Here is a 27,260-nt window from a genome sequence, read left to right on the forward strand (position 1 = left end):
ATAATACCTAACTTTTGTTGCATGGGAAATATGAGAAATAAAAGGAAAAGTTGAGAAATACCTTCAGATCGCCCCCTGATTCCCGTTGCCGCTCAAGATAAGTGTGGTTGCAGGTCATTTTGTTCGCTGGCACCCAAGAAGGTTGCCACTAAAACAGCTGCTGTTTGCGACTTTTGAGGAACGATAGGAGAGAAGAGAGAAAGAGGTGCATGATGGAGTAAGAGAGAGTCGGAGGATTAAAAAGGGAGAAAAGATACCCTAACTGATATATTGGTCGATTCGATTATTTGGGACATAAATGACCTTTTTTTTTGTTTTAAATTATTTTCAAATCAAATTGTGACTGCTGTCTCTGGGTTGAGTGGTTCAATGGTTTAACTGTTAGATTAACGGACTTTTTGACCAAATCAATGGTGGTTGGATCTTAAACGGAACCTAGAACCTAACTCGTTTCTGGGCCAAACGGTCCAACCACCCAGCGAACCCTATCATTTTCTTGGTTGAGTAGATTGTGCATTCTCCAATCTGATCCATTGCCGGCTGGTGGCTGCATTGTCATATATACAAATAGAAACATCATTGCTGCTGCAGACAAATACATCGACCAACCTGAACAAAGGTCGTGAAGATCATCGTCCCTATTACAGTATGTGCGAAACAAAAATAACCGATTACTGGTTTGACAAAATAAATCACAAAGATACATACAAACAGAAAAAGCCTGCTTTGGTGCTTACTGCCAACCCCATTTACAACAAACAGATGATTAAGTGGATTAATTTGGTATCGTATGGACACATCAGATTACACAATTATATATTATAAACATGAGGGACCAGCAAATTATTATACAGCAGAAGCAGACCGAATTTTACATGAGCTAAGAACATTGCAGAGGTTTGCTCAACATGCCGTAGCCATGAAAGTGTCATCATCCAACAGTGCTTCAAGGTCAGTTAAGTCATCATCACCTTCACATGCTTCTTCTGAACCATTTAAAACCCTATCATATTCATCCTGAAAGAAAATTACAAAAGAATTAAAAAGTACACACCGGAAAGTTTTCAAATCTTTAACTTGTTCATGGTGTCTATGCATCTGTGTGAATGTGCATCTTTGGATCAGAGAATTGTCCAGATTATCATGGGTGCAGCAAAGGATGATGGTTTTCAATGTCTCCAACCACTTGCAATTGCTTCTTATCCTTTCTCAAGAATTAAATGAAATTCTGTATAGAAAACTCTCCTAGTAGAAAATCCAAATCTTAAATTTTCAATGAGCACAGAAATGACCAACTTGTTCTCAAACTTAAGTTCAGATGGATAATCATTTGAGGTCAGATGGATAATCATGTTGCATGGATGTACTCTATCAAGATTGTAGAGATAGCTGATAATGTGTGGGGTTCCAGCCCCACACTTTATATTTGCTGTTTATCTATTTATTTTTCAGTTAGGGTAGTTGGGTCGGTTGGGCCTTGTTTATTTTCTTTTATTTTTAAGGGTATTAAGGTTACTATAGTCATTGTAATAGATCACAATATGAATAAGATTTAGTGGGCGGCTAGAGAATTAATTTTGCTGAACCCTTTCTTCTTTTTTCTTGTTCTCTTTCTTCTTCAACTCGTGACCTTTCTTTATTCTTTTTCTACTGAATTGAATCAGAAAACAACTATTTTCTGGTTTAATCTTTTCAAGTTGGTATCAGAGCCAAAGCTAGGACAGTTTAGGGCTCTCATGTGAGCCTAATCCAGTCGGCAACATGAGAACTTACTGAATCTGAAGCTTCGCATCATCACCTGATTCTTGGAGGATCACTGGAGTCTTGAATTGTGCCCAAGGGATTACATGACCTTTGGAGAGTGCCCAGTGACTAGGAAGGATCAGAGAAGTTAGGTAAGTCAAAGATTAGGGCTTAAACTGAAGATTGAGGGTGGCGATCAAACTTTTTCTGAAAAAAGAACTCATCTTTATTGAGATCGACCTTTTAAAGGAGCAGTTTAACCTTTCTGAAAGCAGCGGTTAATAGAATTCTGTGTCCCTTGCTTATTTCTTTAGGGTTTTTGACAGATTTCTGTTATCTCAGTTATTTTCTCTGAGGTTTTTGAAACCCCACCACGGTCAGTTTTTGCTCCCAGAATTATTCTGTGACTGTGGTTGGTTCTTGGGCAACTACAGTAATCTGATTTTGGTTCCTGGGTGATTCTTCTTGACTGAGGAGTGTTTCTTGGTGGTGATTCTCAGCTGTGAGTGATTTCTGATTCAACAGAGTCCTTTTTGCATAAAAGGAGTTCAAGCCTTTTTTTATCAAAGTAGTGACTGTTAACATCTTCTTTAAAATGGAGAAGGTTGGAAGTGAATTAAAGACTCGAGGGGAAGGATTTTTGGGGGCTGGAAGCATGACTGAAAGTTCTATTTAGATTATAACTGTTAGGTTCGATGGAACAAATTACTTGGAGTGGGCACAATCAGCCATGATGGCTATTGGAGGTAGAGGTAAATTAGGCTGTGACTGGGAATATAAAGAAACCAGCCAAAGAAGACACATCACATGCCAAATGGGTTCAAGAGAACTATTTAGTTATGACATGGTTGTGCAATTTAATGCAGCCCCACATTTGCCGAAATTATTTATGGGCAAAAACAGCTAAGGAAATCTGGGATAATATGAAAGAGACATACTCCCAACCCCTTAATGTTGCTAGGGTTTATGAACTGAAGTGTGAAGTAAATAATCTCAAGCAAGGGGAGAAGCCAGTCTCCGTTTACTTTGCTACCTTGAAATCTTTATGGCATGAAATTGACCATTTGGAAACCATTGAATGGGAGAGTCAGAGAGATGCAACTACTTATAACAAGCTGATTGAAACAAATAGAGTTTTTGAGTTCCTAGTAGGTCTGAACTCAGAATTTGACATAGTAAGACAGCAACTGCTTACCAAGGAGAGTGTGACATTGTCTCAGGCCTATTCACTAGTGCACAGTGAAGAGAGTAGGAGAAAGGTGATGTTACAGTTTCAATCCATGGAATCAGCCCTAGCAGCAACAAAACAGAAATTTGGGAGAGATCGGGAAAAGGAAATAAAGAAGGAAGATAACAAGGAAATGTTTTGTGATGATTGTAAGAGGCCGAAACATACTAGGGACACTTGTCATTTGGTTCTTTCAATACAAGAACCACATCTCTAGATGCCCCAGCGGCTGTCTGGGTCGCTTTGACACAATTAGAGAATGAAGCTGGTATTTCTGGGTCATCATCTCAGTCTTCAGCTGCTACTCTTGCCATTCCTACTTCAGCCTTTGCTTCCTCAGGTACAAGAGCTATACGACATATCATACTTCAGCCCTAGGTAATACTAGACCTTTTTGGGTAATAGATTCAGGTGCTTCTGACCATATGACTAGTTTATCCACATTCTTTACCACCTATTGTTTATCCTCTGGCGACAAAGTATCTATTGCTGATGGCTCTCTTGTACCTATTTTTGGCAAGGATGACATCAGACTGTCTGATGTCATCTCCTTGTCCTCAATTTTGCATGTTCCTAAGCTTAGTGCTAACTTGCTTTCAGTTAGTAGTATTACCAAGAATCAAAACTGTTTAGTGACCTTTTTTCCTGATCGTTGTGTTTTTTAGGATCTAGAAACGAGGAATGTGATTGGGATTGGCCGTGAGATAAATGAAGTTTACTTGCTTGAGCATCCACAGGGGAAGGAGAGTGAAGTTGGGAAATTATTTATTTCTCAGTCTTTGAGTCAGATTATGCTTTGGCATAACAGATTAGGTCATTTGTCTTTTGGGTTTTTGAAGAGTATGTTTCCAAGTTTGTTTGAGTCAGTCCAAGTGTCTAGTTTGAGGTGTGAAAGTTGCTTACTTGCAAAACATTGTAGATCAACTTATTCTTTGAGTAATAAAAGAATCAATCTTCCCTTTGAAATTGTGCATACAAATGTTTGGGGGCCATATAATATTCTTGCTATGGGGGGATACAGATACTTCTTATTTGTTGATGATTATACCCGTTTCTCGTGGGTTTACCTTATGCATTCTCAAGATGACGTCCCTTCTCTGACCCAAGCTTTCCATCAGATGGTAATGACCCAATTTGAAGTCAAGATCAAAACTCTCAAATCTAATAATGTCAAGGAGTACTTTGAAAAACCCTTGGCATCGTATCTCCCAGGTCATGGAGTTATTCATCAGAGCACTTGTCCCCGTACACCTCAGTAGAATGGGGTTGCTGAGAGAAAAAACAAACATATTTTGGAAGTAGCCAGAAGCATTTTGCTCAACTTTAATGTTCCCGTATGCTTCTGGGGGGATGCAATCCGTACTATTGTTTACCTTATTAACCGAATTCCTTCATGGGTTTTAGACATGAAAACACCATTCAACCTTCTGTATCCAAACAAGGACTTGTTCACTATTCCCCTTAAAACCTTTGGGTGTACTTGTTTTGTTCAAATCCTTGGACCTCATCACTCCAAATTTGATTCCAAAGCTGCTAAATGTATTTTCCTTAGGTATGCACAAAATCAAAAGGGGTATAGCTGTTATGAGCCTATTTTAGGAAGGCGTTTTGTGTCCATTGATGTCACATTTTTTGAGGATATGCCCTATTATCATAGGGCTTCTCCTTAGGGGGAGAGTCGTGAAGAAGGGATTTCAGCCCCAGATGAAGTTCCATTACCTATCCCAGTTATTGAGGGGGAGTGCCGTGAAGAGGGTTGTCAAAACTGTAGGGAGTTGAGAGTGTATCATAGACAGTGGTGGAGGTAGGTTGATTCTCGTTCTCAGTAGTCCAGGCCAATCCCAACACCTTCTTAGCTTCATATCTAGGCACTACACCCACTGTTGCAGATACTTTGCCTAACACAGTTGAGCCTCAGCCTCCTCCTTCAGATGACCTTGATTTCCCAATTGCAATTCATAAAGGGAAGCATTGTTGTACTTCATCTACTGCTCATTGTATCTCCTAGTTTCTCTCTTACGATTGTCCCTCAGAATCCTACAAATCATTCATGGCATCTATTGCTATCATTCCTATACCCAAAACAGTGCAAGAAGCTCTTTTGATACTTGAATAGAAGGAAGTGATGAAAGTAGAGATTAGTGTTTTAAAAGCACAAGGTGCAAGGCGAGGCACACGCCTTTTTAAGAAAGGCACAAAATTACAAAAAAAAAGGCTAAAAAATAAAAAAAAAAGTGAAAATTCAAAAAAAATGCCATTTTTTTTAAATGCAAAAAAATCAAAAAAATATTAAACATATGTTAATGAAAAATATAAACTTAAAATTTAGAATAAATGATTTAAAAAACCTATTATCTAAAATTAAAATACATAAACATAACATGTAAAGTGTATTCAAATGAAAATTTAAAAATAAAAGCAAACATATAAAGCATTTTCAAGCTTGTAAAACCCACAATCTCTTTTTTTCCTTAATTGCATTGCTTCAAGTAGTTAATGCGATGTAAAACATATTGCATTCTTGATTATATGAGTCACCTTTGTACCACACCCCTCGAGGCAAGCCCGAACAAGTCTATGTTAGGGTCTGAAATTCTTATTTCTCACATAAAAAATAATGATTTTATAACTTTCATTGTCTTTTAAGATGTTTTATTGCAATGAATGAATGAGCAACATTAGCAAATAGGGGGTTCTTGGAGCTTACTTGCTGTCTATGTGTATGACATTGTGGTGATGGGAAGTGATATTAGTGAGATAGACGCTCTTAAGTAGAATCTTCACAAAGAATTTGAAGTAAAGGACTTGGGAGAATTGTGCTATTTCCTAGGAATTGTGGTAGCTCGATCTAAGCAAGGCATTTTTATCTCTCAAATAAAGTATGCCCTTGACTTATTGGAAGAAACTGGAAAGTTAGGAGTAAAGCCTACGGATACACCCATTGAGTTGAACCATAAAATAAGTAAAGAAGGTGGAGAACCTCTTGAGGACAGGGCTATGTATCAAAGGTTGGTTGGGAAACTTCTTTATCTCTGCCTAACACGACTAGACATTTCATATGCTATCAGTGTTGTCAGTCAGTACATGCATTCTCCTAGGACCACTCACCTTCTTGTGGTGGAAAGGATTTGCTTACTTGAAGAGATGCCCAGGGATAGGCATACTTTTCAAGAATAGTGGTAACATGAAGATAGAGGTGTATACAGATGCTGATTGGGCTGGATCCATTGATGACAGAAGATCTATCTCTAGGTATTGTGCATTTGTAGAGGGGAACCTTGTTTCTTGGAGAAGCAAGAAACAAAATGTTGTTGCTCGCTCCAATGCTGAAGCTGAATACAGGTCCATGGCCAATGGTGTTGTAGAAGTGTTATGGTTGAAATCTTTGTTGGACGAACTTGGAATTGACTATGAAAAACCTCTGATGTTATATTGTGATAATCAAGCAGCAGTTAACATTGCCCATAACCCAATACAGCATAACAGGACTAAACATATCGAGGTGGACAAACATTTTATCCGAGAGCAAGTTGCATCTCAAGAAGTGTGTCTTCCCTATGTTACCTCTGACATGCAGCTAGCTGATCTCTTTACTAAAGCAGTCACAAAAATCAGGTTGGAGACAGATTTATGCAAGTTGGGTATGACAAATATCTACTACCAACCTGGGGGGGAGTGTAGAGATAGCTGATAAACTATTAGTGTGTGTGGGGTTCCAGCCCCACACTTTATTAGATTACTAATTATTGGTGAAGAGATAGCTGATAGACTATTGAGCTCCTGATCATGTGGGAGATCTACAATATTAGATTACTAATTAAAGGTGAAGATTTGGTAGTTGATAAGAATTTTGTAGGGTCATAGAAACCATCTGTTGGGTATCAGGAAAGCGCTAATATTGCAGAACATGAAGACAAAACAGGTTCAAGTTTCTTACAGTTCTCAGCGGCAGATGTTGAAGACAACAGCTTCCAGGCATCAAGGAGTATTTCAGAAACAAGAATACTGGACTTTATGAGGTGGCAGGTGTGTCAGTCTCAATGAGACAAACTTTAATTGCTTATGGGAACATAAATAATGGGAATTTTAATGAGGCTGAACACCAGGTAGAAAGTGGAGTGGTAAGTGAGGATCTCATGAGAATGAACTACAGCCGTTGAAAAGATAGGATTGGGTCCTTTGGTTATTGAAGTAGAGAGGTTGGTAGGAGGGTTAGAGGGAGAGAAATGGGCGGTGATAGAATGCTTGAGGGGTATTATTTATTTGGAGGTAGTTGAGAATCATAAAAGGAAAAGTAAAGCATGTGCTTGGGGAGAGAGGAGGGATCAAAGGATGGAAACAAGAAAAGATAAGGATGGTGGAGACGGAGACAAAACCAATCCAGATAGTTACATATGGGTCATAACTCCATATCTCCCCAATCTGGTTTCAGACAAAGAAAAAGGAAAGACGAAAATCGAAGCTCAATACTCCTTGAGGGATCCAAGTTTGAAGATCCTATAGGAGATATGCTTAGAAGGTGGAAAGGATTGAGGAGCAGGTAGATATTCAAAAGCGAATTGGTAACCCACAAGTTTAAGTGTGGACTAGTGGCTCTTGTGCTGCTCCAAGAGATTGTCAAAGAAATCCTTCAGAACAAGAAGAACAACCTGTGAAAAGTAATGGGAGCGGTGGATTGTTAAATGGTGAACTTTCAGGCATCACTGGGATGCAGGAAGATATTATTGAGGAGGGGGTGAGTAGTATGATAAGAACAAATATGATATTTTGGATGAAAAGGCTTCGACGCTACAAGAGGAAAGGCAATCGGTTCAGAAGGATAATGTGGATAAAGAAGGTATAAATCTGTCAACAGTGCCAGAAGTTGTAAGTGTGAGAAAAGAGACAATAGATCAAGAGTCTGACATGATAGTGAAGGAAAGAGCTGGGAGTAAAAGAGATGAAGTGATAGCTCAGGAAGTTCAATCTGATGTAGGTCTTCAAATGGTGAAAGAAATAGTAATCTCCCTATGGTGGGGTCAGTTACTCTGGTTAAAATGGTTGTAGTGGATGATGCTCAGGAAGAGATTGAATCTTCACCAGTTTTGGAAAACCAGATATGAAGAGTTGACATAAAAAGTTACACTGCATACTCAAGAGTCAAGACTGAATGGATCAGACAATTTATCTCAGCCTAAATAAATAGATTGTATTGAAATCTCCATTGAAGATTGGGGGCAGACTTAGGTACAGGACTGAAACAGGATTGTAAATCCATTCTTTCCAAAGGAGGCTTTTTGAAGCAATCAAATATTGAACTTGTGTTGAATGTTTAGAACGATAGTAATATTGTTGTTTGTTGACAACATGAATAAAAGGGCAGCCCAGTGCATGAGGCTCCCACCAATGCAGGGTCTGGGGAGGGATAGATGTATGGAGCCTTACCCCTACAGATACACAGAGAGGCCATTTCCAAGATTTGAACCCTGGTCACCTAGGTCGAATGGAACAGTCCAACTGTTGTGCCTAGGCATTTTCATATTGTTGACAATATGAATAGTCTTAACAGAGAAAGAACAGTAGGAAACAAGAAGGAAAGAGAGAGAGAAGAGAGAAGGGAGAAGAGAAGAGAGTTGTTTGGGGAACAGAACTCAATCTAATGGACCAGATTATAATATTATATATAGGGTGGCCATAATTAAAAGGGAAAAGACCTTTGTGCCCCTACTGGAGTTAAAGTACAAAAACAGTGATAAAAGAACTATTTTAAACAGAAGTAACTAACCCTAACTAAGCAGAATAAAAACATAAATGTAAAGTAAACTATTCCAACACTTCCCCCTCAAGTTGGGACATAGATGTCAATCATGCCCAACTTGTCACACAAATTATTAGGCCGCACGTGATGAAGGCCCTTGGTGAAGATGTCTGCAAGTTGTTCTTCTGAGTTGACATATGGAGTGCACACTTCTCCACTGACAAGTTTTTCTCTAATAAAATGCTTGTCCACTTCAATATGTTTTGTTCTATCATGGAGGATTGGGTTAGCAACAATGTTGATAGTAGCTTTATTGTCACAATAGAGTGACATGGGGTTTTTAACTGCAAACCCAATTCACCTAACAGGTTTTTTATCCACATGATTTCAACAACTCCATGAGACATAGCTCTACATTCCGCTTCAGAACTGGACCTAGCCAACACACTTTGCTTCTTACTTCTCCAGATGGCTAAGTTTCCTCCCACAAAGGTATAATACCCAGTGGTAGACTTTCTGTCATCGACTGCCCCTGCCCAATCGGCATCTACCTTCAAATGCCCATGTTTCTGGAATAACAAACCAGCTCCTAGGAACTTCTTGAGGTATCTAAGGATCCTTTCTGTAGCTTCGAAGTGAGTTGTCTTAGGATTATGCATGAACTGACTAAGGACACCCACTGCATAGGCAATATCAGGCCTGGTCATAGACAAATATAAGAGTTTCCCTGCAAGTCTTTGGAACTTCTTCACATCTTTCATAACCTCCCCCTGACTGTCTCCCAGCTTGTTTGTATCCTCTAATAAATCTAGTACTTATTTTCTTTGAGAAATAAAGATGCCCTTTTGAGAGAGGGTCACTTCAATCACAATGAAATAACGTAAGGGGCCTAAATCTTTCACCTCTAATTGAGTGGCTAAGAATTTCTTCAGCTTCTGTATTTCAGACTTCCAGTCTCCTATGACCACTATGTCATCAATATACACAATTAAAGCTGCAATTTTTCCTTCACCTTTCTTCACAAATAGAGTATGATCTAGATGGCATTGTCTGAATCCCATTTGATGTATAGCTAAAAGAAACTTACTAAACCAGACCCAAGGTGATTGTTTCAACCCATATAATGATTTTTTTTAACCTACACACCTTCTTCTCATTGCCTTTGGCACAAAAACCTAGAGGTTGAGTCATGTACACCTCCTCCTCAAGGTTACCATTCAATAATGCATTTTTAATGTCCAACTGGTGAAGTTCCCAGTCAAGATTAGCTGCTAATGAAAGGAGGATTCTGATAGAATTCATCTTGGCTATTGGAGCAAAGGTCTATGCATACTCTACTCCATATACTTGTTTAAACCCTTTTGCCACCAATCTAGCTTTGTACCTTTCTATCATACCATCAACACTATGCTTCATAGTGAACACCCTCTTGCATCCCATTGGTTCCTTTCCTTCAGGATCCACTTGTTAGACAGTTTTGTATGCCCTTAGCTTCAATCCGATTTGATGTACTTTTGACATTTAGTGTAAATAAATAAAGTGTATGTTTGATTCATGTTGTTTGGTATAATTCTGTGTAAGACCCTAAAACTGGACACTTATAGAGACTCGTGTTAGTTTTAAATGTTCACAGCCATTGGATAAGTCTGGGGAGATTTATCCTACCAAGGCTGATACTATTGTGCCACCAAGTGTTGGGATGGCCTGTCTCGGCCACCAGGGTAAGACCCAAGGCACATGCAATATAGGATTACTTGAATCCTTGAACCGGACCAGATTTCTAGTATTGCCCTGGACCTTGGAGACAGATGGGCAAAACTAGAAAGTTACACCTGACCCCTAGCGGGGGTCAAAACCTGGGCATGTTGGGGCAGTCTAAGAATTCATCTGAGTGGGTGATCATAGTGACAGGATCAACCCTTTTGTTGGACAAAGGTAATGATCGGGAATGCACTCTCTCTGATGGAAACCAAACTGTCGGCAGTTGATTTCAATCGTTGGAATTTTGTTTTGCAAAATTTATATATGATATATATGTACGGTTTCAAAGTGTTTGCAAAAGGTTTTAATTCCCGGATCCATGTGAGTAGAGAGTGCGGCACTGTTCCTTGCAGTCGAGGGAGAGGTCCTCTCTTGTCGGGCAGTGCTTGATCATTAAGGGCTGAGAGGTTAAGTGTAAGACCATTTAGGATAGTACCTGATGGGCTAATCTTGCACCTGCCCACAGTCCCTACGTTTTTATAAGATGGCTTGGCCCAGGGACCACTTAATGCAAGTGTTGGGCCCATAGGGTCCATGTGATAGGCTCAGGAGTTCACTGAACTCTTTCAGTGAATTCGGCTGGGCCTTGTAATAAAGGATGGGCCGAACCCATGTGGTTGGTGTGTAGATCAATGCTTGGGTCCCACGCCATACAAAGAAGCCCAACTGGGCAGCAGACTAGAGACTAGTTAAGCACTGAATACTTAATGGGCCAAAAGCCCATTTCGAGTTGGGCTGATATGATCACCCATCTATGGGGCGAATTTAGGATTAAAGTTAGCAAAAGGATTGGGCCTTTAACCTTATACACTATGGGAGACCAAATTCAAAATCAGTTTTGAATCTGGAAACCTCCTGATAAGATCAAGAGTAAGCTAACTTAATCTGCAGATAGGATTAAGATCATCCCCTATCCAAATACTGATTTGGATTGGGATAACTCCTAATTAGGAGGTTTCTTAATCAAGAAGAAAAGAGGAGAAACCCTAAGTGATAGAAAGAGATTTCGAACCTAAGGGTTTTGGAAGAATACATCCTGTTAATTGAGATTGGATCTCATACACACTCTAGAGAGAAGAGAAGCAATTCAGCCATTTTCGTCTCAGGAGATCTCCTCCAGCCGCCCCCACTCTTTCTGACAAGATTCGATCTTTGAAGAAGAAAGAAATCAAGAAATCAGTTCTTGACATCAGTTTTGCAGAAAAGACTGAAAAAGATTTGGTGCTCAGAGTTTCCAGAGGATTCTTGCGAAGGATCTAGTGTGTAGGACGCACTCTGCTGGTTCCGTTCCACATACAGCTGTGTCATCTTCAGCAGGAGTGGATCTTGGTGTCCTCTTTGGGCGTGAACTCCAACTTTGGGAGATACTGCTTCTCTGGATCAGGTATAATTCCTCCTTTTCATTTTGGTTCAGATCTGGTTCGATTATGGTTCAAGTAGGATCCTTGAATATCGTATTCTAATTCAGGGAATATGATTCCCAGTTGGAAGAAGGTAGAAAAATTTTTGAAATTCGCCCACCCATTCCGCAACCTTTTTGGCGTCCATTAGGTGGATCCTACCATTCTTTCACCACCAATTCCTAAGTGTCATTTTTGTGCAAGGCATTAATTTCTTCCTTCATTACATTTGCCGTCCATTTAGGTTTGGATAAAGCTTCTACCACATTCTTAGGAATAGAAACACTGTCAACGGAGGAAAGGAACACACGGTATGAAGGTAAGATATGATTTTTTTGAATAATACAGTTGGGGTGAGATATGATTATAGGACACAATGTGAGAGATAGGATGATTAATAGTATAAGATCTAACACCCTTTCTTTGAGCAATAGGAACATCAAGATCATCAATAATAAGGGGATCAATATCAAGAGGACAAGGCATATCAATGGGAACAAGTGTACCTGGTTGATGATGATGCCTTTGGAGAGTCTGATGATGTGGGTTACATAGTTTCAGGTTCCACGACTCTTGAACTCTACTGTCTCTTGTAGTGGCAAAAGAAGACATGAAATGAAGGAGTTTTAGGAAGAGGAGGTAATTGAGCTTGGGTGTGTTTCTTTTCAACCCTATTCTCCCCTTGAGAAGAAACCGAGAAAAAAGGTTGGCTCTCAAAGAAGGATACATCTATGGAGACATAGTACTTGCGTGAAGTAGGATCATAGCATCGGTAGCCCTTTCGAGATAAAGGGTAACTAAGAAAAACACAAGGAATGGCACAAGGATTGAGTTTACCGCAAGTAGGGGACAAGTCATGAACAAAGCAACAACACCCAAAGACATGCATTGGAATAGGAGACAGAGGAGCCGTAAGAAACAATGGCTGATGCGGGGCCTTATACTCTAGTAATCGAGATGATATGCGGTTGATGATATATGCAGTACAAATAACTGCATCCATGATCCATCCAAAAGTATTTTGGAACATACATATGGAGTAATAATCCATGAGCCACTTTGAGAAGATGACGATTTTTTTCTTTTAGCAACACCGTTTTGCTGGGGTGTCCAATGTCCTAGCACAAGAGCTCTGATGAAGAGATCCACACGAATAAAAGAACTCTGTGAGATCACTGTGGAAGTACTCCTTTGCATTGTCCGACTGGAAAATATGAATCTCAGTCTGGAATTAAATAAAAATATGCGTTGAAAATCTTTCAACCCAAGTATATCTAGATTGCATAGAATAAACCCAAGTATATCTAGAGTAGTCATCAACCAAAGTAATGAAATACTTATATTCAGTCTCAGAAAGTAGAGGAACAACGCCCCACACATCAGAATAGACAATTTGAAACGAAAATTCAGATATTTTAATGACTCAAAAGAAAGATGACCAAGACAACTATGCCATAAGTAGGCATGACTCTCACTAGACGAACTTAAGGACTCTGTAGCCACAAGGTTGGATTTATTCTCCAACACGTAGATACCATCCACTACGCTTCCTCTACCAATTGTCTTTTCTAAGGCTAAATCCTGAAACACACACGAAGAAGGAAAGAAGGTAACTGAATAATTCAAGGAATGAGTAATACCACTAATGGAAAGTAAATTGATAGATAATTTAGGAACATGCAACACATTAAAGAGGGTAAGATCGAAAGGAAAGGAGATGGTTACTTGGTCGGTTATAGTGGAGAATGATCCATCAACTAGTCTCACATTGTCTCTCCTAGAGAGGAGATTATATTCCTGAAATAATGTTGACTTACTAGTCATGTGATACGAGGCTCCAGAGTCAATTATCCAGGGGGAATCAGATGTATGAGATGACACATGGAAAGCAGTGGTAGTGTTACCCGATGTAAATGCAAAGGAGGTAGGAGTAGGTCCATAATCCATCTAGAGAAGTGTCCTACCATATAGTCAAGAAAAGAGTTGATAATATCTTCCTTGGGGTCAGAACTAGAGTACTGGTCTTGAGGTACCATGGGACTAGTCTCTTGAGATGCCACATTTGTTGAGTTATATTTCTTCTAATTCTATTGGGCTGACTTCTTACTTTGATCAAATGCTGATTTCTTACTCAATTCCTGAGTCCATTTAGGATGTGTCTCTAGCAAGGTTTTAAAAGGCTAAAGGCGGAGGCAAGGTGGTTGGGTGCTAAAGAGGCGAGGCATGAGCCTCAAATTAAAAACTTAAAAATTATGAAAAAAATAAACAATTGGATGTTTATACAATTGTTTGTGACTTGATGTATTGTTCAACAATTACTGATTGTTCAAATCAAGTTGAACATGCCAAAATTTGTATAAAAAATAACCCAAGGATAAATCAACAAAAATAAGGAAACATTCAAATGAGAATAACAAATCTGTAGTCAAATTAATAAATAAAAATATCATGTTCATTGTATGCAATATGTATCATCACAACACTTATCATGTTCATTGAAACAACAAATTAATAAATAAGTAAATAACAAATTAACAATATAACAAATTAATATTGATCCAGATTCAATATATTTTTGGAATGCATTTCAGTTCAGGAAATATTGAAATGCATTTTAATATTGAATCTGGATTCATATAGGAGGAGGAGGAGGAGGCGGCAGAGGACTTGTACGCACTACACAGTACGGACGATTCAAGAAGAAGAAGAAGGAGGAGGAGGACCTATATTCTGTATGCACAATTCAATTTGTCTTCCTCCCTCCAATATTCTTGATCTTGAATCTTGAGTTCGGTCTATGAGAACTGAGAAGTCTTCTTGAAATCTTGAGTTTGGTTGAACCAAAAAGGGGGAATAGTAATTTTGGTCAATGGAAACCCACATTTTTTTAGGTTTTCACATTTTATTTTATTTTTTTCCAAAATTACCCATCATGAAATCAAGTTTTCCCCACCCAAAACCCTTTTAACTTGAGGCTACCACCTCATGTAAATTGAGGCAAAAGGCCAAACGCCTACAACTCACTAAAACTAAGGCTTACGCCCCTTGAGCTGAGACTGAGGCTACCAAGGCCAGGTAAAATTTGGCTGCCTTGCCTTGAGGCATGCGCCTTTCGCCTTGCCTTAGTCGCCTTTTAAAACCATGGTCTCTAGTGTGCTTGAACTTTTGACAGTGAGTGCATCAAATCTTGTCTTTCTCATCCACTCTCTTCTGTGAATCACCCTTCTTAAAAGAGCCTTCGACATTTGAATTTGTATCTCCTCGAACTGCTAGTGCAACCGGCTCCCCCTTTGCACAATTCATCACACTTCTACTCTCTTCAGATTGAACCAAGGCATAAACTTCCTGAACTGAAGGTAAATCCTTACTTCCCAAGATTTGTACCCTAATAGACTCATGTAGGATTTAGCTCCAAAAGAAAAGCAAATACTCGTTGCTGGGGGACAAGTGACTTGTAGGTCTTTGCATCTTCATCACACTTCCAATTTACATCTTGACAATGATCCAATTCCTTCCAGATTGATGTCAGATCTGAGTGGTACATTGAGAGATTTCTCTCCCCTTGCTTGAAAGTGGAGGATTCAACTTGCAGTTGGTATATTTTTGCATAGTGCCTCTGCTTCGAATATGTAGATTTATCTTGTTCCCATATTTCACAAGATGTTTCAACCCACATAAATGTTCTTACTTGTGGTAGCATGGAAATCAAGAGCCACGACATCACCATACTATTTTCTTGGTTCCACCTGCCATGTTTAGCACTTCCAGTCTTTGGTTCCTTCACTTTATCATTAATATACCATATTTTCTCCCTGGCAGTAATATAGAGTTTAATTCCCCTAGACTACTCAAGGTAGTTTAGTTCATCAAAGGGAATTACAGCCATGGGGAAACTCATATCCATCCCCCCACTCATTCCGTTTTGACCTCCTAAAACTCTACAAGTTGCAAAATTCTTAGAGAACATGGTTAAATTCACTATTCAGTTTCAACACACAACTTAGGATCCCTCTTGACACAAAAAAAAAAAGGTCCTAGAAACACACCAGAGAAGCAATCCACATGCACACACTTCAGTTTGGATACAATTTGAACACAGACCAGCACCAATTCTCCAAATAAAGGTATGTTTAGATTGATTTCAGACCTGTACAGAATTAACAGTTCCAGCCTACCAATCTTCCAGATTATCTAAGCACAATAACCACCAGGAGAGATCCTCATAACATTGTAATTACACCAAAACTGGGAAATAACAGGTCATTCGTGACCTACAGATATCCCCTTCCCAGGTACAGGATCACACAATCCACAGAAAAGAGGTCTGAACCACACAATTTTTTCTGACAGCATTCAGCAGACTTGCTTCATAGAGTTTTCTCTTGGTACATGACCAAGATAAGAGAGAAAAAAAAGTAGAAAACTTGTACCAGTTGTAGGTCAGCTTTTCTTATCTCAGTCTGGAGAAGACAGCAAGATGAAGAGGAAAAACCTTGTTCAATCTGGCTCTCAAACCCAGTAGAACTGCTCTGATACCATCTTAACAGAGAAAGAACAGTAGGAAACAAGAAGGAAAGAGAGAGAGAAGAGAAGAGAGTTGTTTGGCGAACAGAACTCAGTTTACTGGAGCCAGATTATAATATTATATATAGGGTGACCATAATGAAAAGGGAAAGGACCCTTGTGCCCCTGCTGTAGTTACAGTACATAAACAGTGATAAAAAGCTATTTTAAACAGAACAAACTGACCCTAACTAAGCAGAATAAAAACATAAATGTAAAGTAAACTATTCTAAGAGTATATATAGTCTGTTTTGGTTTGAAAGATTCCTTTTCTTTCAAACCAAGCACAGCTTTAAGAAAAAAACTATCTAAAAAGATTAGGCATTTTCAGTTTGTTTTTTGACACCACTATATTTCAATTGACAATCATGAATAGTAATGTTGATGTTTTAGAAATCATATTTTTCTTACTCTGAGAAAAATCTTTAATTCTGAGAGTGAATAGAAAATTATGGGGTTAAGATCTCACTTCCAGCTTCAAGTTTAGAACCCAGTCCTGAAAAAACTTCAATGCACTACTTGTTTAAATGGTGTATGCCTCAATATAGACAACTTTTTTTTCCTATTTATGGTGCATATTTCCTATCCATTGAATAATGGAAAACTTGTTCCAAAAAGAACATGATTTTGCTACAAGTATAGTGCAAAGTCTTAAGAAAGCGAAGTACCTTTGTTCCCTGAAATTCTGTAACAACATTCAGCAGCCTACGATACTGATCTCTTGCTTCTGGATACTGAACCATGGACTTCACCCTAGCAAGTGCTTTCTGCAATCTTTCCTCTGTTTGCTTTCGACCTTCTTTTAGGAAATCATAATCATCCTCTTTGGACGACCCACTCTGTGTGTTGGATCCCTCAATAGATGCTTCTGGTCTGAAGCCACGCAAACCGCTCCCTTTCCTTCTCCAGCGAAGAATTACTTTCTCTACAATTCCTACTGACCAGATGATACGCTTATAGCGCTTCCTCACCTGGTGCCCCCTCACATGGGCCTATTAAATGAAGAAAGTTAAAATTTGTGAACTGTCTGACTTGATTTGAAATTATTTCCACATGTGAAAGTTAATGAACTACGAAACCCAAAAAAATGGACTTAAAAAACCACTATGAAGAAGAACGACCTTAACTTCTCTGGTAAATTCTTTTCTAATTTAAAAAAACAAATCATACAAAAGAAAATGAAAAATAGCAAAATTATTATGTTTTTTTCTTCCTGGAAGGTTTCTCAACAATGTCATAAATACAGAAGAAAGTAAATCTCGTGGGAAAATGAAATATAATTTTTTTTCCATGGAACTAAATAGTAATGCACCTGGATTTTAACAATTCTTTGACGAATTATCAAAAATTCTTTTCTCCCCTTCCAACCACGAAATTTGTTCTGTATTCGTATTGCAGCAGAATGCAGAGGATCATCATGGTGTCCTGCTCGATGTGTCTTGACAGCTAAGAGCGAAAGTGCATGCTCATCTGATATTCCGAATTTATCATTGCTGTATTCAGTTAACTGCTTTCTTTGGAATGACTGCACCCTGAATACTTGATGTATACGTGCAGCAGCTTGAGTTGCATTCCGGACAGCAGTTAGTGAGTCCTTAAGTGACAACCCATCTGGCAGGTCACCATCACATTCCGAAGCAGCATTCCTTTCTGAAACAGTTTGTATAGCTTCTAGTCCAGGTATTTCTAGGACATCGCCATCCTTTGAATCCTTCAATGTAATGGATGAAAGATGGGAGGTCAAGGCAGCTTCTGCAAGGTAACCAGCAATCCCTTTGTGTCCATTGCTGGAAGCTAGGTCGGCGGGGGTTCTACCTGAAGGAAATTTGGGAGTTGGATCTGTTAATGCTCCGGGTGCTGCACCAAGGGTGACAAGGGCAACAACTGTGCGTTCTCTGAATCAAAGAGAGTTCAGGCAAGAAGAAACCACCAAAAACAAATACATATTGTCATGACATACTACAGATTGAATAGAACATGCAAAACTATTAGTAAGAAAACCAAACCATACAGAATAGAAGAATCATGTCTACCTGCCACAATATGCTGCCCAGTGAAGTGCAGTCCATCCATTCACATCACGGAAATTGATACTGACACCTGCAGCTACTGTTGGTGCTATGGCCCAGTCATAACCAAGTGCAGCTGCTAAATGCAGCACACCTTGCCCTTCCCTGTCTAATACATTAGGGCCTTTTCCATCTTCAGTTACTTTTTGAAGAAGCCATGCATGCAACTTTTCTTTCAATAGCTTTTGAAGCAGTTGCTCCTTTACTTGACCTGGGGAAAACTCCTCCTCTGAGGTAAGCTTTATCATATGGAGCCATTCATCATCATCTCCCTTCATTAATAAGCTGATTTTATTGCTTAGATGAGATCTCTCACCAACATTGCTAATGATTGGGTGACTGGAAGATCCCAGAGATAATATCTTTCCAAGACGTACATGAAGAACCATTTCACTTGTACTGCCACTACACGGATCTGTAGCAGGCATGTAAGGTCTATGCCTGACACGGTATTCAAATTCTCGCACTTCACTACAAGACAACCTGTTGGAGCACGTTACATATAAAGGGACCCTCCCAGCTGTGTGTGGTGGAGCATGGCAACGGAGAACACCATCAGCTAAAACCTCTGCTGGAACTTCCACCTCACCAAACATACATGACCACTTGCAGTTTGCTGCATTTTGTTGAGTCCTCAAGAATCTTCCAGTAATTAGAACCTGTTTAAAATGTGTAGATAATACATTCCTTCAATAAAAAGAACATAATGCAGTGAAGAATCTCAATTCCATTACCTCCATAGCTATCCAAGCAATGGTGAACATCAATTGTATCTAAAGCTCGAAAATAGTACTTGGAATACTCAATAAATGGCAAGATTAATTTCAAATAACTTGGCACCCCTTCCTTGGCAATTTCCAGTGAAAGTAGCGTGGAAAGGTCCAGTTGACCGCAAAAATAAAAGCATTTTATTGAGAGTTAGTTTACCTAAACATTAACACTTGCAGTGTCCTTCAAAGGAGAAGACCTAATTGGTACATCTCACCGCATTTTTGCTTTCTATGTAAGGCAAAATGTGAGAGTATGTACCATTTAGTAATACCTTGCCCTTTTACCACTGGTATTTGAGAACTTTTCTTCTCTCTATTTGGTTGGAGGTGGACACCAATAGGGGAAGTAAAGAGTCTCCTTTTGGATCCTCTCTTCACTCCTCCAGAAAAGATAGTGAACCTCACTTGGACATGCATCAGGGCCATGGTTCTATGGACAGTTTGGGAAGATAGACATGCTAAGATATACATTTAAGAGACACTTTGATTGATAATATTTTAGTAAAGTATGCTCATTAGGTGAAAAGAAGAAAACATTTTGAAGCCCTTTTTGGTACAAGATACCTTGTGGGACAGCAATGGGTGGCAGAATCCTCCTTGACAAGAAGTGTTTCAACAATCTAAATTTAAAATTTGATGAGTGTAGTATGAGAAATCCAAGTAGCTAAGGAATTAGATCAGTTGATAAATTGCAACTAGGGAGTTAAGGGCAACCTTCACATAGGTCTTTAAATCAGTTGATAAATCGCAAGACAAAGTGTGACCAGAAACCAGATATATTGGTGGGCTATCAATCAAGAATTTGACTTTATGTAAGCTAGCCTAAATGTATTTTGGGGTGTATGGCACAGCACACTACCTCTTGTGTTATATCACTCATTAATTCTTTTAGTAAAATCTAAGATGTTACCAATCAAAAGAAAATTCAATTACCTTGGCTTCTGAGTTGGTGTAGGCCCAGTTTGGTGTGAAATCAATAATGCTGAAAAGCTGGTCCTGGGAGATGGAAGGGCTCAATAAGTAAGAATCCAAGTGCACTTGAGAGGACATCCCGGAATTTTCAACACCATTTCCACTTTCAACAGAATTCCAGTCAACACCAGAACTGGACTTCATATGAGATTCATCTACTTCTCCAAGTTCTTTGGTCATCCACCGGGTGAAGCTATCAAGTTTCTTCAAGCCTTCTTCTGTTTGAGAGAAATCTAATGACAGTTTTGCATTGTATGCATGCCCTACCATAATTGGATCACTCTCCGAATTTGATTTCAGAACACTGCCAAGTCCCACACCAGAAGGCTGTATTTGAAAGTCATCTTGAACAGGATGCCCATCTTGCTGATCAAGATGCAAATGAAAGGCCTTGGGGTCATATGCTGAATCCTCATGCAACTTCTGCTCCACAGGCCATTTGGATATGTGTGAAGAATTATCTTCAGAAGCATTCTGATCACACCAGTTTAATAGAACCCAAAAGAAAGTGAATCAGTGATTATGAGGAAAGGAAGAATTTCTCTCTAGTGTTGCATACAATATAATGAAAGTTTACAGAAGGTAATCTGGTCGAATACTAACAATTTTACATCTCATTCAGAATAATCTCAATCAACTGATTCTTTGGCAGATATTATTGTACAGGAAGGGTAGAGAGGAGTTAACTGTTTAAAGGAATGACCTACAATTCATCTTTTGTGTATGAAAATCTTTTTGTGAACAATCAAGGGCTGGTTTTTTAGTTCTGCCTGGAAGTTTTTTTTTGCATATTCCCAATGTACAGCCTCTAGTTGTTCAGGGGTTTTTCTTGATTAATGAAATTCTATATTTTAGCCTCTCAATAAAGAAAAAAGAAAATAAAAAATGCCCTAGAGTTTTTCCTTGTAGATAACATGCTCATGGGAGATTTTCTCTACTTAGTGTTCTTGCTGACCTCTTGTAAAGGGATTTTTAGTCCAATTCCCTATTCCAGGGGACTTAATGATTGCAACTTTAATACCTTTTTTCTTTTAATAATATATTCTCCTTCATTATCAATTAAGAAAACAAACAGATTATAAAAATACATAGTGTCAATTAAGAAAAACAAACAGATTGCAATTTTGTCTTTTTTTTCACACACTTTTTAAAACTAGTAAAAACGATATTTCCTGTGAAGCAAATATGTGGTGAAATGAAAATAAATTAGTTTGTAATGGTGCTTTTGTAATATGAAATCTTTAGTCTTTTCTTGAGATTTTCGTTGCCCTTAGGGACCCTCTATGATTTTTCTAAATATTTTTGAATGTTTATGTTGAGAGACGGAAGATAATATCCCTTTCTCCTCTTCTCACCAGAAGCCTTCACACCTTTGAAGGTCTACTAATACTAGTCTCCCCATAATAGAAGATAACCTTTCCTCTGATATATTACTTACGGTACATTGACTTTCACTAAGATTTAGGACTTACAATATTACATTAATATTGAACATTATGTACCTGCCACTTTTCTTGGCCATCTGCATGGCCCACAATTTCTGGCTTAAACTCTTCTGTTGGAAGCTGTCTGAGAATCACATTTTCTTGTTTGGCAATGACCTCCATGGTAACAGATTGTGAGGGAAAAACTGATGGTTGAAAAACAGCACCTTGAAATCCTGCTTTACAATTTCCTAAGACATTTTCCCAGTATGCCAAGTCAATCTGTTTTTGGGGTTCTGCCATTGGCCTAAAGTCAACATCATTATGGTCCCTACCTATATTTTCTTGAGCAAGCGAGACAAAATTCAGTCCAGGAGCAGCTGGTTTCTTTCCTTGATAATTATCTGGCAATAGTTTCAAATACACTATCATGTTAAAAGTCATGCCGTATGACTGTAACAGATGAGAAATACACCAGAAGAGGAGGAGGGGGAGGAGGAGGGAAGATAAATGGAAGTTTTTTTTTTCTTTTTTTACTTTGACAGTCCACTGGATAGTACGAGTTCAACAGGCCAGTGTCCAACTTGTTCATCACAGCACCGCCTTCACATTCTTGTGACTCGAAAAAAGAGTGGTATCTGGAACTTGCTTGGTAATTATCTGCCATATCAATTTTCAGCAAACTTGCAATGAAACATAGGATTTTGATAGTGAACATATTAAGTAAATTATGACCAACCTAGATCACTAAGCATACTTACATCAAACATTAAATGATATAAGAATGTTGAAGTAGAAATAGAGAGATAAGAGATGTACCCGATTCAGCATCTTCATATTCTGATGCCTGGGTGCTGTTCAGGCTTATGGTATCCATTGTTTGTGATGTCATTTGAGTATGATTTGTGAAAGAACTGGAAGAAACAGGACTGCCCTTTTGATAAATAGGCAGAGCTTCTTCAGTATCTTTCATGCGGCCAAAACTTGTTTTGCTTCCCTGTAGAATAGAAAAACCTTTAGATAATCGGACCATATAGTCACACATGTTCCTGGAAATATGGAGCAAAGATATTAGATAACGAGATATTAGAAAATAATGTCATAAATGCTTTAGAAGATATATTTCTAAGCACTAAAATTTAAGGGATAGTGATAAGACTATTGACTATGTTTTCAATGTGGTTTATTACGCATTGAAGAGCTAGAATAGCTAGGGGTAGACCAAAAAGGACATGGGTAGTAGAAAGAAATGATTTAAGCACTAGTAATTTATTTAACAGTGGATATGGATTTAAATAGAACAGATTGGCAAAGCAGGATTCATGTAGTCAATCCCATATAGTTGGGTTAAGGCATGGGTGGTGATGATGACTCTATGGCCTATGGGTCATTTCTCTCCACCTTTGAAATTTCTGTGCAGCTGGCACCCTTGTTTGGGCTCTTTCTTGCTGAGGTAAGGCATGAAACTCCTGCCCCATCTAAACCTTTTGAATGGGAGGCTGCCCATAAAATTATCAACGTGATATGATTAAAAATTAAAACTATTTCTAAACCAATTTCTAGTTCCTACCAAAATAAGCCCCAGAACTAATAAGACTCTAATTTAAAGATGCAAATAACTTTAACAATAGAAATTTCTTCAAAAAACTGCATGTTTTTTTTATAAATAGTAGTACTTGGAATGGGAAAATAACCTTTCATTTGCAGATCAAGGAATTCATCTAAATGAGCAGTTGGTAGACCTTTTGCTTGTCTCAACAGGAATCTGAATGACCATGGTCTTTCCTCTGTTCTATTGAAACTGCATGTTGTTCATAGTTTGGTCTATAACACAAAAGATGTCCAAACTGCATGAACTTGGGCTTATCGAATAGGTCATTAAATAATCTTTTAGGATATCAGAATCAAGTTAACATAATGACAAAGGAAAGAAGAAGGGACCGAATTATAAGATTAAAGTGGGGGATAAATTGGTGGATGATCAAAGATAGATAGTTGAAGAGATTAGAGGCTTTTATAAGAATTTATATAAATCTTCACAACAGAGACTGTGTCTTTTGGGGGAGTTGGAGTTTAATAAAAATGAAGATTTTATGGAGTGGTTGGAAAGAAAGTTTGAAGATGAGGATTTTTTTTTTTTTTTTTTGGTGTGGGGTGGGGGGTGGGGGTGGGGGGGGGGATGTTAAGGGAATGAAGGGTGATAAGGCTCTGGGCGCAAATGGTTTTAATATAGCCTTTTATAAGGCTTCTTAGAGTATATTAAAAGAATACATGATACATGAAATTAGGGATAAGAATTAGGTATATAAAATGGTTTTAATATAGGTTCTGCACGCATGGTTTTAATATAGCCTTTTATAAGGCTTCTTAGAGTATATTACAAATCAATGTGGTTTGTAAAATTCTGTCCAAGCAAATGCTATTCATTTCTTTAATTCCCATGAAACATGAAGTGATAAGAATTAAGGATTTCCGCCCAATTTGTTTGATTTCAAGCCCATATAAAATCACTGCAGAAGTTTTGTCTTGAAAGTTGAAGCTAGTGATGCATGAAATTATTAGTTCAACTCAGATGGCATGTGGAGGGTAGACAAATATTGAATGGGGTGCTGATTGCAAGAAAATGTGTGGTCTCAAGAATTAGAAGTAGTGTTTTGGATTTCATGTGTAAAATTCATATAGAGAAGGCCTATGATCATGTGGAGTGGGGCTTACTAGAGGAGGTGTTAGATAGGATGACGTCTGAAGAGAAGTGGAGAAGTTGGATTTTTCACCTGCATCTCTTCAATTTCATTTCATTCTCATAGCTTCAATTTCAAACATCATTATTCCCATGATTCCCAATCTCCGTAAAGGTACTAATTTCAAATACACTTAAGCTATTATCATGGTCTTCACTGTGAAAAAGAGGAAAATAGCTCCACTATCCTCTGCTTGGACAGAATTTTACAGAACCTAAACCACCAAATAAAAAAGATCCCAAACAGAGTGCCCCTTGCCTCAACCCCTTGATTTGGAAAATAATCCAAGTGATTCTTTTTTCAAAAATGGTAGCAACAGTGACAAAATGAGATGCATACCTTGTCTTGGTCGTCAATAACAAAGAGAGTTTATTATATATAAGAAAATATTTTCAGGTGTAGAGGAAGGGCCAATTTTTCCTTGAGAAATAAAAAAGAGAAAAGCATACAAAACCCTTTCTAGTCATCATTTGATCCACAGAACCTTGTTCCACATGTTCATAAACTTTCACCAAATCAGCTTTTCCATGTTAGGTTGGATTTCCCTTCCTGGCTTTGGAATCTATACATTCACAGGCCACAAGATAATTTCAAAACATGTGTACCTTTCATAAAAGCACCTTGTAAAGAGATAACAAGAGCAACAGACTTATAGTCCTTGATCCAACCCTGTAATTTGTTTCTCTATTTATCCTCTTTTGTCCAATCCAATATTAAGATTCCTGGCTTTGGAATCTATACATTCACAGGCTACAAGATAATTTCAAAACATGTCTACCTTTCATAAAAGCACCTTGTAAAGAGATAACAAGACCAACAGACTTATAGTCCTTGATCCAACCCTGTAATTTGTTTCTCTATTTATCCTCTTTTGCCCAATTCAATATTAAGATTCTTTCCCTACCTGAAATTCTTTGAATTAGACAGTTCATATTTTTCCCAAAATTACCTCATAATTCTCTCATTCACTCGCATTTAAGGTGTTCATGTAATATTGGTTTTACCTATTCCTGTTCTCCAAACATCTGTAAATTTCACCAAGTTCTGATCTGCAGCCATATAAATACTTGAAAAATAATTGAATAAAAATATAACAATGGATTTCCATATGTTCTCATAATTAACTTTAAAAACCAAATAAAGTTAATTTAGAAATACAATATACTGAAGTAACTAATGGAGTCAAGTGAAAATCAGAAGTAGAGCTACAAAATATGGGGACTCAGTAGTGGGCAAGAGAGAGAATAAGATAACCTTGACTTCTCGGTAGTGGACAAGAACAATGTGCATAAAACCCCTACAAAAATGGGCAGATAGATAAGAAATAGTGCAGATGATACACAACAAAAGCCCTTCACTAAACAGAAAAAAGTTAAAAGAACCAAAAAGATGATTTTTTTTTATAAAATAACGTAGCAATTCATGTTTTAACAATAATAACTGCCACAGCTAAGTCAAAACCAACTTCCACATGTCCTTAATTCTCTTTTTTAATGTAACCAATATATTTTTTGGCATATAATAAGTTATGCATTGAAAGGTAAACAGTAAAGCAAATGCATTGACATTTTGAAATGAATTACTAAACATTTAAATAACATTTGAAATATGAACTTGTTGCATACTCACTCTTCAAGCATCCAATAACTTCGTCTTTGAAAGTTTTCATTCTCTTCACCATGGGCATAGTAGCAATGTAGCACATCAACACTTCCAGCCTAAAGTTGTAAATTTCAAAAACACTAACTAATCAACATAAACATTTCCTTAAATCAAGGGGACTACATCACAATGATAAACATTCAATGAAATGACAAAGACCTTAATGGAAATTTGGTTCCTACAAAACGTAATACCAAAGAAACATCCCAAATGCATAATCATGAAAAAAGCAAACAAAAGTACTCTTCTTGCTAATACCTACCTTTAATTTCTCATGAGCTTCCTTTACTGTCTTCCCATCTTTTTTCTTCCGCCAGTTATGACCATCCTTTCTGAAGTATCTCAAGACCTTTCGATCAAAAAGAAAAAGTGAACCACCTGGAAAAGAAAAGGTTGTAAAGTGAAGGTATGTTTGCAAAATTTAAACCAGGCATAAATCATTAAACTGAATAATGGAAATTGTAATGTTTCCAAAGTGCATAACCAGTGATGTTTCCAAAACCTAAATTTTTTTTTTTTGGATTTGTGGGGGTGGGACAGAAAGAAAAAACAAAACTGGGGGCTTCTAGAATGAGTAGTCCCCCCAAGGATTTGATTTTCCACTGAAATGATGGAAGTGTAGCTAAAAATCTTCTGTTCTCCAGATGCTGCAGGTTTATATTTTCACAGCCAAACCATAGAATCTGGAAAGTGGTGGGTTCACCTTTCCATTTTGACCTTTTTTATGCTCCACCTTAATCCAAACACACCTAGAGTTTTTTCAAGAATTAGTTTGTCATCAATAAGAGTCAGTATGCTGTTAGGTGGCATATTCCAGCCTACTTTAGGGATACTTGGCATGCTTCATAATTAACTCATTCTTTCTAGTAGTTGATCAAGACTACTATCAATCTTGAATTCAAAAGAAAAAGAATGAAGAAATTGCAGAAGAGAAGAAGAGAGAGGAGAGAAGAGAAGAAGCATACGAAGAGAATTTGAAAAGAGAGGGTTCAGTCTTAACATCAGCCGACCCACTCTTAATATTTATATATGTTGACTAATTGTAAAAGGGCTGAATTGCCCTTATTGCTTACATGGCAAATAAACTAATAATAAAGCTGAAATAACTACCAACTAACAATGACATAACTAACAGAAATATGCTGCCATATACAAACACAGTGGGAACCACATCAGTGGGGTCCACATCA

The 27,260-nt window shown here is 38.0% G+C and overlaps 1 protein-coding gene across 10 annotated transcripts in view; it reads right to left on the minus strand.

The window, feature by feature from the left end:
- Positions 1–560: 560 nt before the first annotated feature.
- The window catches only part of LOC148876758 (calmodulin-binding transcription activator 3-like), a 55,102-nt gene continuing 28,402 nt past the window's right edge, over positions 561–27,260 (minus strand). For 6 of the 10 annotated variants that reach the window (XM_088968480.1, XM_088968470.1, XM_088968459.1 and 3 more), the window contains exons 4-14: positions 26,333–26,448; positions 26,038–26,126; positions 25,663–25,705; positions 22,487–22,664; positions 22,205–22,327; positions 21,746–22,071; positions 20,205–20,717; positions 18,466–19,160; positions 17,745–18,327; positions 17,101–17,424; positions 561–1,017 (exon numbers count right to left, since the gene is read on the minus strand). In XM_088968480.1, the coding sequence (XP_088824606.1) occupies positions 904–1,017; positions 17,101–17,424; positions 17,745–18,327; positions 18,466–19,160; positions 20,205–20,717; positions 21,746–22,071; positions 22,205–22,327; positions 22,487–22,664; positions 25,663–25,705; positions 26,038–26,126; positions 26,333–26,448 (3,104 nt within the window). In that variant the 3' untranslated portion in view covers positions 561–903. Of the gene's footprint in view, positions 1,018–17,100; positions 17,425–17,744; positions 18,328–18,465; positions 19,161–20,204; positions 20,718–21,745; positions 22,072–22,204; positions 22,328–22,486; positions 22,665–23,361; positions 23,490–25,662; positions 25,706–26,037; positions 26,127–26,332; positions 26,449–27,260 lie in introns of those variants that run through there. The other 4 variants (XM_088968512.1, XM_088968503.1, XM_088968518.1 and 1 more) reach the window with 2 other exon arrangements.

Source organism: Nelumbo lutea, chromosome 1 (genome assembly GCF_056320005.1).
Source record: "Nelumbo lutea isolate HS-2025 chromosome 1, American lotus-T2T, whole genome shotgun sequence".
NCBI classification, from domain to species: domain Eukaryota; kingdom Viridiplantae; phylum Streptophyta; class Magnoliopsida; order Proteales; family Nelumbonaceae; genus Nelumbo; species Nelumbo lutea.